Genomic DNA, 13,884 nt, shown 5'->3' with positions numbered 1-13,884 from the left:
GTGATATACACTGCCTCCATGGTGGATCAACTTGCACATTTTTGTTTAAATGTTTTCCAAATTATCGGTACTTCATCCAAATACAGTGTGAATCCACCTATGGACACAGTCATCCCTGTTACTTGCATAATCAGCATCTGAATAACAATATACTTTTTAGATGTTTATCCTTGATAAGTTGATTTAGTACTATTGAAATAACCATTCAATTTCAATATTGCTTCCCGATGCCTAATTCCAGGATTCTCCTGAAATTGCAATAAGATATTTACTGCATATGCAATATCGGGCCTTGTTTTATTAGCTACAAAAACTAAACACCCCATAGATTTCTAAAAAACAATTTTTGCATTTCAGCAATTTCTGCATTTGTAGATGGACAATTAATTTTGTAAGAACAGTGCCTTTAGCTATGGGAAGTGAAGTTATTGGTATCTGAAAACGTTTAAATTTTTCAAAAATTTCTTCGATATATTTTTGCTGTTGTATGAAAGTGCCCTTGTCGTTTTCTAAAAATTAGATTCCAAGTAATTTTCTAGTTCTGCTTAATACTTTAAGATAAAAAAACTTACTCAACTGTGATATTACTTTATCTATACACTGCTGATCTTTACTAAAGATTACAAAATCATCTACATATAATAAGAGGATTACATTAGAGCTCTTATAAACACAATTATACCATAGTTTTTTCTTAAAATGTAGATTTTCTAGAGTATTTTAAAATTCACAAAACATTCATGGCTGCTTTGATGCAGACAGTAAATGGCTCTATGTAATAAAAACACTTTACTTTTCTCCTCAATAAATCCCTTTGGCTGGGTCATATATATTTTCTCATTGACCTTTACATACAAATATGCATTTTTCATGTCTAACTGGCAGTTAGTCAATCCATACAAACATACTAGTATTGTGAAAAATATTCTTATGATTGAAAAATTTACTACAGGACTGTAAACATCATCAAAATCTTCACCCCTTTCTGTCTGAATCCCTGTGCGACTAGACTAGCTTTATATCTAACTACTTCGTTCTTTTCATTTCTTTTTAGCATATAGACCTACTTGTTTCCCAGCATAATTTCCTTTTCTGGCTTCTCAACTAATTCCCAGACCTTCCTTTTCTTCATCGTGTCAATTTCTTCCCTCATTGCCATATCCGATTCTTTGGCGTTTACAGATTTCTGTGCTTCTTCAAAATTTTGTGCGATAATAATTTCTACAGAATTTGCCTGTTCAGATATGGAACTATCCTCCTGTTCTACAAAGTTAACTTTTCTGGAGTATTCGTTTTTGCCACTGAAATCAAACATGTCTCTTTCAAATTTAATATTTTCAGCCTCATAATATTTTTCAATGTCTTTATGAGATCTAAAATGAGTGTCTGTTCCTTCTGAATAGTAATATATATTTGTACGTATTCCATCTGGCTTCTTAACTGCTTTTCTTTGCCAGTTTAAGTCTGAAACCTCTTTTGAAGTAGATTTATGTTTTAATGACATAATTTGTTCTGTAGAAGTTTCCCATTCTGATAACCCCTCTGATTCTTCTAGTCTCTTAAACGTAGTTTTTGATTTCTGGCCCAGGATGCTATTTTCTGCATTGAGTTTTTCATTGAATTTCACATTACAGGCTTCTATTAATCTATGGTGTTCTGGTAGCTTCATCCAAATACAGTGTGAATCCACCTATGGACACAGTCATCCCTGTTACTTGCATAATCAGCATCTGAATAACAATATACATTTAGATGTTTATCCTTGATAAGTTGATTTAGTACTATTGAAATAACCATTCAATTTCAATATTGCTTCCCGATGCCTAATTCCAGGATTCCCCTGAAATTGCAATAAGATATTTACTGCATATGCAATATCGGGCCTTGTTTTATTAGCTACAAAAACTAAACACCCCATAGATTTCTAAAAACAATTTTTGCATTTCAGCAATTTCTGCATTTGTAGATGGACAATTAATTTTGTAAGAACAGTGCCTTTAGCTATGGGAAGTGAAGTTATTGGTATCTGAAAACGTTTAAATTTTTCAAAAATTTCTTCGATATATTTTTGCTGTTGTATGAAAGTGCCCTTGTCGTTTTCTAAAAATTAGATTCCAAGTAATTTTCTAGTTCTGCTTAATACTTTAAGATAAAAAAACTTACTCAACTGTGATATTACTTTATCTATACACTGCTGATCTTTACTAAAGATTACAAAATCATCTACATATAATAAGAGGATTACATTAGAGCTCTTATAAACACAATTATACCATAGTTTTTTCTTAAAATGTAGATTTTCTAAAGTATTTTAAAATTCACAAAACATTCATGGCTGCTTTGATGCAGACAGTAAATGGCTCTGTGTAATAAAAACACTTTACTTTTCTCCTCAATAAATCCCTTTGGCTGGGCCATATATATTTTCTCATTGACCTTTACATACAAATATGCGTTTTTCATGTCTAACTGGCAGTTAGTCAATCCATACAAACATACTAGTATTGTGAAAAATATTCTTATGATTGAAAAATTTACTACAGGACTGTAAACATCATCAAAATCTTCACCCCTTTCTGTCTGAATCCCTGTGCGACTAGACTAGCTTTATATCTAACTACTTCGTTCTTTTCATTTCTTTTTAGCATATAGACCCACTTGTTTCCCAGCATAATTTCCTTTTCTGGCTTCTCAACTAATTCCCAGACCTTCCTTTTCTTCATCGTGTCAATTTCTTCCCTCATTGCCATATCCGATTCTTTGGCGTTTACAGATTTCTGTGCTTCTTCAAAATTTTGTGCGATAATAATTTCTACAGAATTTGCCTGTTCAGATATGGAACTATCCTCCTGTTCTACAAAGTTAACTTTTCTGGAGTATTCGTTTTTGCCACTGAAATCAAACATGTCTCTTTCAAATTTAATATTTTCAGCCTCATAATATTTTTCAATGTCTTTATGAGATCTAAAATGAGTGTCTGTTCCTTCTGAATAGTAATATATATTTGTACGTATTCCATCTGGCTTCTTAACTGCTTTTCTTTGCCAGTTTAAATCTGAAACCTCTTTTGAAGTAGATTTATGTTTTAATGACATAATTTGTTCTGTAGAAGTTTCCCATTCTGATAACCCCTCTGATTCTTCTAGTCTCTTAAACGTAGTTTTTGATTTCTGGCCCAGGATGCTATTTTCTGCATTGAGTTTTTCATTGAATTTCACATTACAGGCTTCTATTAATCTATGGTGTTCTGGTAGCCATATTCCATAACCCCTAGTTTCCTTTGTTGTCATGATTCCTTCTTTGCATCTCATTTGTAATTTATCTCTGTTTTGTTTTGGTACGCCAACATAGGCTTTACAACTAAATACTTTAAAATAAGCAACACTGTGTTTTCTGTTGAGGATCATTTCATAAGGAGTTTGCTTACTCTTATGACTTATCCTGTTCCACGTATGCACAAAACATCCAAGAACCATGCTTTTCCCATTTTACTGTAATTAAGCATAGCTTTAACTGCATCCATTGCCATTTGGTTAAATTGTTCATACATACATACCGTTCTCTTCTGGCATGTACACATTTGTACGTTCAACACTAATTCCGTTTTTGGCCATTTTTGCTTGTTACAGAATTCACCGCCGCTATTGGTTTGTATACCAATAGCGGCGTATTTTCTATTTGTCAATTTTCCCATTTGGCTATGATAGTTCTTAAAGTTATTGATTCATTCATTTTTATTTTTCATACAATATATTGTTACTAACTTACTATAGTCATCTATGATAGCAAGAAAATATTTATTCCCACCTTTAGACGGAACTGGGAGGGGGCCACAAAAGTCTAATTAAACCAACTGCAATGGTTTTTTAGATCCCTTAGGAACAATTTTAAAAGTTATTCTACTAGATTTAGCAATAATGCAAGATTCGCACTTCTCCGTTTGTTTTTCGATTTCTGTTAAAGGTTTCACGCTTTGGTTTTTATTAGTATTCTGTATATAATCAAAATTTACATGGCAAAAACTTCAGTGTCATGGCTTCACATTGTCTACTTTATTTAACTTTCCTGTTTCTATGCTGTAATTAGCTTCCTTTTTACTTCCTTGTGCGAAGTAAAAAGGAAGTATGTAATCGCGAAAAGTTTCAGGCAGCATATTTCAACGAAAATATCCATTTTGACCGCTATCAAATGCAATTTAACGATGTTTTTGCATCATATCTGTACGTAAGGACAGAATAAAATACTCTTTTCCTTCAAAAAAATTATAAAACTGCTTTAAAATTAATTCTGAAGAAAATTTTTTGTGGCGTCTGTACGTGCGTACGTATGTACATATCTCGCATAACTCAAAAACGAGTAGCCTCAGAACGTTGAAATTTTGTATATAGGACTGCTATAACATGTAGATGTGCACCTCGTAATTTTGGTTGCAAACGGCCACACCAAACGTATAAAAAAAAATATATTTATATATATATCCACTCTATTAATTTTTAGAATTATCAGCAATTTTAAAGTTGTTTAATTGCCGCTAAGCCTTTTTTTAATGGCGGCCATTGATGTTTACATTTGAAACAGGAGACTAGTGGATTTGTTGCCAATCTAGAGAAACTTAGCTTCGCAACAACAAAAATAACGCATTAATTTATTATTGCCAATTAAATCATGCTTTATTCTTTCTGGAATTTTTTCGAGGAAATCAGCATTTGAGATTTACTTCGTAATTTTTAATATAGATATTTTGAGTTTTTATGTATTTTTGCCTTCTCGCGAAGTGAGAACTGAATTAATTAAATGAGAAATACTCAATCGTCTGTGAAAAACTCTTTCTGTTTTGTTTTGTTTGCTTAATTTCTTTTATACATAGCTTTATTATAGTATTTGAATAGAACATGTGGCAACGATTAGATAATTCTTTAAATGATATACATTTTGTGCATTCTGAGTTATAATATGAATGAAATATACACTGGTGTGCAAAAATTAAGGACGAAGTCGAAAAATTAGCATATCAGCTGAACGAAGAGGCAGAGCGAACAGAAAGACCAATCAGGAGATTAAGTAAGGTGGTGTACGGTAGCACATGTGCAGATATGCAGGTAGACGTAATGGAGAAGTGTCTGAGCATGTTGTCGGTGTTAAAGCATGTTGTCGGTGTAAGATCAGTATTTCTGTCAAAGAGATTGCACGCCGTATAGCAGTTAAAATCACACTGATTTGCTGCCTCAGTGAGAAATGGCGAATAATCAATCTGTTAGAAGACATCTGGATGCTTTTACCCGAGGTCGAATCATTGGGAAGTTGGAGGAAGGCCACATTGTGACAAGTGTGGCTGCAGAGTTCGGAATTGCTCACAGCATCGTTTCACGACTTTGGAGACAATTTCAAACTACAGGAACAGCTATCCGGGGGTTTAGTAGTGGTCGTCCACGAGGAACTACACCCGCAGATGATTGTTATATTGCCTTACAGGCCAGAAGAAACAGGCGGCAGTCAGCAGGAGAAATTGCTAGACACACGACACAGGCGACTGGATGACCAATATCGCGTTTTACCATGGCAGAAGACTGCACGGTGGTGGTCTTTTTGCACGACGCGCTGTACGGTGTGTACCTCTAACGCCTGCCCATCGGAGAAGGCGTTCTCTGTGGTGCCGGGAACACCGGAATTGGAGAGACAATGAATGGGGACGAGTACTCTTTACAGATGAGAGCAGATTCAGTCTGAGTAGCGATTCTCATCGCATACTCATCTGGAGAGAGCGGGGAAGCTGCAATCATCCCTCGAACATCATTGAAAGGGACAGGTATGGAGGTGGCGGTGTTCTCGTTTGGGGAGGCATCATGTTTGGTAGTCGTACAGACCTTCACATCTTCGACGCAGGTTCAGTCAATGGGACCCGTTATTGTAACGATATTCTTTTTCTATATGTGCATCTTTTTAGAGGCGCTATGGGTCCGAAGTTCCTTTTCATTGACGACAATGCACCATGTCATCGCACAGTAGCTGCCGAACAGCTCTTAGAGAGTGAGAATATTGAACGTATGGATTGGCCGGCACAATCTCCGGATCTCAATTCCATCGAGCATGTATGGGATTTTCTAGGCAGACGCTTGGCAGCTCGTACCTTACCACCAGTAACAATTCCGGAGCTTCGATTGGTGCTGCAAGACGAATGGGCAGCAATGCCTCAACAACTCATTGACACCCTCATTCTCAGCATGGACAGATGCTGTGAAACCTGCCTAGCAGTCAGGGGAGATCATATCCCCTATTAAAGACCGGATGTTTCTTGCTGGACACCCATCACAGGAATGTTTCGGCCTTCAGTCATTGCGCTCCATGCTACTTTTTCAATAAAGCTTCTTTTTATCCCTCTGATTTCTCTTTTAGTAAGTGTTGCTTACATTACTCATGTCCTTACGTATTGGGGATCTTACGGTATTAAATGTGTTGATTTGGAAAGCTTTTGTACAAAGTTATATTGGAAAAACCGTCTCGTCCTTAATTTTTGCACACCAGTGTAATATTGTTAAGTAAACCTAGCGCCAGAGTGTCGCTATGGTAAACAAAGTGAATTTTAAAGAATGCATTTATTCTATTATAGTTTATGCGCTGTCGGCGAAGTAGGTTTAATTCAATCTAATAAGTTTAAATAAAATGCAAGAAAAAATGCATATAATTTAATATTCCATACAAGGAAGTCATGTGGTCATGTGGTAAGTTTTTATCTATTGCATACTTAAGTGGTTTTTTACATGATAAAATCCGTCATATCGTTTCACATAACATAACCTATTCCAATTATTAAAATATATCCATATCTTTCCATTTAAACCTATAAGATGGGCACCGGCCTTTTCTAACCTTGCTCCCGATAGTAAATTTTTTCTTACATTTGGATTATACAACACATTTTCTAACTCAATCCAATTGATTCGGTTGCCTACTTTTACTGCAAATGTGATGGTACCCTTTCCTAGTACTGTACTTTCACAATTCCCTACAGCTAGAGACATACTTATATCATCTATTTCCTCAAAGTTTATCATTAAATTTGTTTATTGCAAAAATAAGTCGTAGCTGCCGCATCTACGACCCAATTAAATTTATCTGCGTTATCTCCTTTATCTCTAGTTGACACATAATTTTCTACTAACGTTAACTCTTCTTTAAACTGCCCATTTTTATCATCCATTTTTATCATGATTTTGTACTTAAATTTTCTTTACACTGAGCGATTAAGAATTCACTTTTATGACATCTAATACAAAGTCCTTTCTTCGTATTCCCCACTTTTTCTTACATTTAGTTTTACTTTCAACTTGACTATTTTCCCCGGAATTTGTGCTAGTAGTATTAAATACATTTATCTTGCTGTTTTCTAAATCTGCTTGTACCTGGCGAAATCGACTTTCTTCCCTTACCATGCTTCAACAATTTTTCCAGTGTAAAATTCTCGTCCTTCCACCTATAAATCAATTGCACGCTTCCACAGTATACCTGGGGTAACCTCCAAATTGCTTGATACCCTTTATAAAGATCTGCTAACTTGTGTCTAGGTTCGGCCAGCTTCTTAGCAGTCATTTTTATTCTTGCGATGAATAGCCTGATTTCCTAATCAGGTGAATATCTAGTGCTGAATAATTCATCTAGAAGCTGAATTGTTCTGGCTCTTGTTTTTGGTTCAGATTGCTTCTGTAGAACCTCCCATGCTTCTTTACCACTTGAACATGCTTGTGTCAATGGCCTGAACTCAGTTTTAGTTCCATAATATAATGTAGTGAAGGCTCTGTTTTCTCTCAAATTGAAATCCTGCTTGTCACGCCTTGTTGCAGGTTTATCTAATTCTTTTTCTTTACCTTCTATGAAGCTCCAAACAATTTCTATCTAGCAACGGCATCTTTATACCGATTTTCCATCGGTCCCAGTTGTCATGGTTCAATAACTCAAACCCTTCTGATAGTAAGGACATCTGTAGTTCCTAGTAAGCACAACAGCTTGAACCAACTTCTAAACACTTCAGATTCTTTTCACAGATAATGACCCTCTTCGCTTACATTCCTTCAAAGCTAAGTTGAGCTGGGCTCATAACCTGTTGGCGTTGAAGCAGTCACAAAAGCATTCTTTAAATAAATGCCGGGACTAATATAAAATAAAACTGATCTTTATTTCATGACTTTAAATAAAATAAGCTAGGCTATACAATAGCCTGTACATTTAAAAACAAAAAAAGAGAAAAGAAAAAACCAGCAAACTCCCTTGCATTCATGAACTCCAAATATATATATATACACAACATCGGCCAACCGCTGATACTGCATCATCGGGCAACCATGTTAGTTAATCACTGATTGGCCTCTGAACTAAATTTGTATGAGGAAAACAACAGAAAATTAAGTCAAGAGTTGAAAGGTATCGTAAATCACAATGCGACAGAAATTTTTAACAGTTCAAGAACAGCTGCTGATATACATCTGCTGGGTGTGCAGTTCGGATGCGTTGGAGATCGCACTATTTATTCATTGGACAAATTTTAATCATTTGCATATTTGTTCAAAACATTTGTGCATGCGGAAATTCAAAGCAATCGAATGATTCCTTCTTGTTTTTTTTTTTTTTTTTTTTTTTTTTTTTTTGTTCTTATAGGATGTTTTTATTGGAACAAATAAAAAGTAATAGTAATAATAATGATGATGTATAGGGAAAAAAATTCAGCTTTGTATTTTATTTTCTATCTGAAATCTAAAGTTTTGATACCTGCAAGAAATTTTTATTGGTTACACTTTGTCATTCAAATATATTAACAGCTAATAACAGCTTTTATCAAATAGTTTTAATATGTGTAATTAATCAGTAAATAGCTTTCTTTAGCTTTAATTAAAATAAATTATGAAAACTTTCTGAGTTTTTGAAGAAAACCTTTCAAATGTGACAAAACTTGAGAATAAATAATGACATCCTAGAGTCACTTTCTCTTATTAAATTTTTCTTTGACACATAAATACATATGTATATAAATAATCATAAATTTTGTATTTAAATAAAAAAAATTTTTTGTGTAATGTCCATGCACTCGAGAAAAATCACTAGAAATTTATCTTCTTCATAGATTATAGGTACTCATCAGCCAAGCAGCTTTTTTTTTTTTTTTTTTTTTTTTAATTTTGATTTTAATTTTCACTTTGGGGGGAAAAACAACAGCCAATAACATCCATATCATAATAGGTAGCCAGTCTTTCATGTTTGGAATTAACAATCAACATCCTAACTTTCCAATAAAAGCACAGATTCAAAACACCATAATGACTAACAAACTTTATAATAGCATGGACTAAACTGTGAATGCAATGAAAAAGCAGATATTCTCACCAAACAGGCTTCACTTGAACAACTAGGAGATAAAATTGAACTCCATGGCCAAGATCTACATTAAAACATGTAAAAAATGGTAATGTGAATAGGATCTAGGACCACCAGGCCACAGAACATTTCTGTTTTTTCCAACAGTCCATGGCAACATTATATCAGCCTTTTTTTTTTTTTTTTTTTTTTTTTTTTTCAATATATCTCCGGTCATGTCATCTTCCCCACATATTTCAGTGATAAAAAGTTATCAACCATTGATCTGTGTAAAGGAGATATTGACCACTATCTCTTTATATGTCCACTAAGAGATTTTTCTCATTAGACACCCAAATAACTATTTAATATCAAAATTTAGATTCCTGGTGCAACATGGAAAGATATACACTCTGTATAGCATATATAAATCCTTTTTTGATTATTTACATCAACAACCTGTATCACCCATAAACTCTACTCTCATAATTGTGCAAACAGTGACTACATGACAAGCCTCTTGTGACCTTTTCAGAAACTTTTTGTAATCTTCGTGCATCCTCTGTAACATTCTTTGTAAACTTCTTGTAATCCTTTTAATGTTATAAATAAACTGCCTGTTCAGGTCCTGATGGTTAGTGAGTTGGTACTTTACCAGTTTCATTTAGGATGCTGTTTTGCATCCCACACATTTATACCTGACCTGACCTGACCTGACCTAAAAAGCTGTTCACAAAAAAGTGAGTATTCTTAGTGCAAAAATGTATAACTGAGTATACTTATTTTTTTACGAGTGCGAATAAAATTTAATCAATCAGATCAGTATTTTATGATCTCTGAATAAGTTTTTTTATCACACGGTAAATTAATTATGTCAGTTTTTAGATTTTCTATTATGTTATTACATTAGTTTTTAATAACAATGAAAATAATATAACCTCAGATGCCAAGTAATTTAAGTCTTGAAATCTTTGCAACACTGTATTTGCAACAAATACACAATTGAAATATATTCGCACACTGAATAAAATTGCTTCATGCGCCACCAGTTTGAGACCACTGGCCCTACTTGGTGACATTTCTGTGCCATTTGGCAATTTTTATTATCAATTTTGAACTTATTTGGTGAATTTACTTCAGTTTAAAAAATTTAATCTATAATATTTTGATTATATGGACTGAATTTCTAATTGGAATAAACCATATATTTTAATATACGAATGAGCTTAACTTCTACACTTCGATAACAATGTTTAAATGATAGCATTAACCATGACTGCATTAAGCAGCATCTTCTAACTAACATTTGCAGTGGTTTTTGTATAGCTTTTTCTTCTTATCAAAGAAGTTTGAGTGCTTGTAATGCAAATTCATTGAAGAGAGGATGGATCAAATCTTTATAAACTTCTGATGATAATGTTGTTCAATGTATAGTTATTCATTTTCTTTACATTTTCAGACTGCAGCTTTAGAATTCATTGCACTAAATAAAGATATCATCAAAAGTGATGTGTTTTATGAATTACCTGAAGATTTACAGTCTGAAGTAGAAGAAATGATCACCTGGGTTGAACTAAGGTAATGTTACATTTTTTTAAATGGGATTGTATAATTTAATTTCGTTGTAAATTTGTATAAAATTTTCGGTAGCAAGGTACAAATTTGCTGTGAGGCAACAATTTACATTTATAAAAATTAAATATACCTTATACTGAATAGGTATTAGTAATAAATTTTTCCATGTATTTATCAATTACTGCAGTTGGTTAAAGAGTTCAAATCTTGAATAGCTTTGAATAAAATTGATGAAAAAAATATGTTTTCAAGGGATAGGTAACAAAAAAGACATTGATCCTAATCATATATTGCTTTGAGATTAAAAGTTACAATTAATTTTTAACCTGGTTTATAAATATATTTACATATATAAACGTATATTATTTAATTTATACAGGAATTCTCAGCGAAGTGAAGAGCTCTCTGGTCCTCAGTATCTTGCTCCTGATAGTCCTAGTTCTATGTCATCTAGTCTGTTAGATATTGAAGAATTAACATCAGCTATGAATATGTCTGGAAAAGAAGTCAGTTTGTTTGCTTGCTACATATATATTTCTATAAGCATGATATAAATAATTCTGATACATATTAACTAGTTTATATTTTTTTATAATATGTGGGATATTTCTTGTGCTTAATTTCGTATCTCATTAAAATAAGAAAATTTGTTAAAAAAAATTTTTATGCTCCATGCCCACAACAATCCTTACCTTGCCTTTATTTTCGTAGCCATTGATTGTAGACATATACCAGTCTCAAAAATGTTCTAAAGGAAGCAGAGATTTATGTTTTTGTATTTTAAAAAAGTTAATTTTATATCAGATATGATGTCGAACTTGCACGTTCCACCTGTATCTATGATCTTCTGCCAAAGTTTTGGTAGTTTTTCAAAGCCTTCGGCCCAGAAACTTGGTAGCTGCAAACTCATTTTAGACATTGTGTACAGAAGGGAAGACTTCACCACCAAATGTAGCTGCAGGTATGAAAAAAAGTAGAAAGTCCAAAGAAGTAATATTGGTGCTATATGGTGGGCATAGCAAAAGATCCCATTCGAGTCCGTACAGAGTCCAGCTGGTGAATGCAGACAGATGTCGTTGTGCATTTTCTTGATGCAGCATTACTTTTTCGTGCCATAACTCAATTCGATGAAAGCAGTGTCAGTATGGACTAACATCTTGCTGTACACCTTACTTTAGAAGGTTTTACCTTTTTCCAGATACTCTTTGTGGATAATAATACCACAGCAATCCCACTAGATACAAAGCATGATCTTTTTGATAATCAAATTTCGCTTTGCAATGTTGCCAGCAGGCTCACTGGGTGCAAACCCAACCCTGTTTTCAGCGTGTGTTGTTGAAGTAAATCAACGGTTACGATCCGGTCCAGAATTTTGTCCCTGTGTTGATATTACAGCAGATTAGTGTTGTTTCAAACACGTCTATCCTTATCTGCTTGTGTCAGCTCATGCGGCACCCAGCGATTGAACTTGTACGTCAAATTTATGCAATGCTTAGTGCAACTAACATGGCACTAACATCTAGTTCATTGGACAGTCGACTATCATCTAGTTCCATAGCAAGCTCTCAAGTAGTTGCATACTGATCTTCTTCCACAATTTCTCGCAGGCGGGCCTCGTCAACATCATTAGGATGGCCAAAGCGCCGTGCTTCTTGAATGTCAATAGTTCTTTATTATTATTATTATTATTTTTCAGTACCAAACCTTTATAGCGTCATATGATACAACATTACTATCTAAAGCTGTACACATGATTTTGTTATGTTCTGTAGCTGACTTTTTATAACAAAAATTATGGTTCTAATCTGGTAGCATGATAGTTCCATTTCAGACACCTTATATTCAATGATAGTATTTTTTTATAAATTTCACAGCATAGCTTTTAAAGCAAGTCTCTTTCTTTCAAATGCCAAAAATCATTTCACAAAATATTATTAAATCTGCCAACATGAACTGTTTGTTCAGAAGATATTTGTGGTGGCGAAAAACTTTTGTTAAAACCCATTACAAACAGTTTGCCTTTCCTAGGACAAAATTTGATCGAGATATTTAATTTCAAAATTTAGGATGCTTGACATCATTTTGAATTAGCAGTAATGTATTGGTTAATAAATAAATTAGAATAATTCAAGGTTAATTTTTTGCTCTTAAGCGCCATTTCATGATATTCTTTTGTGATTTACTAGTATTTTTATTTATGATTTTGTTATATTTGGTACGCCAAAAAAATTTTCATGTGAGTAATTTATAAGTTTTAAATTTTCTGATAAAATTTAATACTTAGAATAATAATCTAATAATTATACAAAAATTCAGTAAAGTGCAAATGTTTTTTATTTTTAATTAATGCAGATGATCTTATAAGTGGGCTTTGTGCTAATACTTGAAGGCTGCCAGTGTTTCTTACAATATAAATTCTATAAGAATGTGGAAGTAACATCTACATTTTTAAAAACGTATATATACATCAGTATTTTTTACAATAGTCTGCATAGAATGCTCAATGTGTAAGCTATTATCATCAGAAACTTTCCTAAATACCCTGCTGGCCATTAAAATTCCAACACCATGAAGGAAAGTAAATACACAAAAAGGTATTTATTGTACATAAACAGTATGGCATGAAGACAAAGTGATTAAATTTTTAAGCAGTTTGGGGGTTTACAGGGGTGCGAAATTAGTAGAAACAGCTGCCACCTTTGGCAGCTAAAATAGCCTTTACCCCAATAAGCATAGAGTCGAACTGGGCTTGGATGACAGGAAATGGGCAACTTGTTCCATGCTGCTTCTATGTCTATGCCACACTTCATCAACCATATTAGCTGGAGAGGAGTGGTGGGCCAGCCTCTCAGCCAGGGCAGCACTCGAATACCCTGTATATCGAGGAAGGCCAGAACACAAAGTACAACATATGATCCTGCATTATCTTATTGGAAGATGCCGTTTGCCAGGTCTCAAAGATAGGGC

The 13,884-nt window shown here is 33.7% G+C and overlaps 1 protein-coding gene across 6 annotated transcripts in view; it reads left to right on the top strand.

Moving 5' to 3' along the window:
- LOC118203015 (uncharacterized) overlaps positions 1–13,884 on the top strand; it is a 149,276-nt gene that overhangs the window by 120,359 nt on the left and 15,033 nt on the right. For 5 of the 6 annotated variants that reach the window (XM_085819019.1, XM_085819022.1, XM_085819018.1 and 2 more), the window contains 2 exons: positions 10,802–10,920; positions 11,297–11,423. In XM_085819019.1, coding sequence (XP_085675145.1) covers positions 10,802–10,920; positions 11,297–11,423 — 246 coding nt within the window. Of the gene's footprint in view, positions 1–10,801; positions 10,921–11,296; positions 11,424–13,884 lie in introns of those variants that run through there. The other variant, XR_015041736.1, reaches the window with a different exon arrangement.

This window comes from Stegodyphus dumicola, chromosome 6 (genome assembly GCF_044657685.1).
Source record: "Stegodyphus dumicola isolate Sdum_Otavi_A_Nest chromosome 6, ASM4465768v1".
Classification (NCBI taxonomy): Eukaryota; Metazoa; Arthropoda; class Arachnida; order Araneae; family Eresidae; genus Stegodyphus; species Stegodyphus dumicola.
Note: the sequence above shows the minus strand (reverse complement) of the source record. Positions and strands in the feature narration are given on the sequence as shown.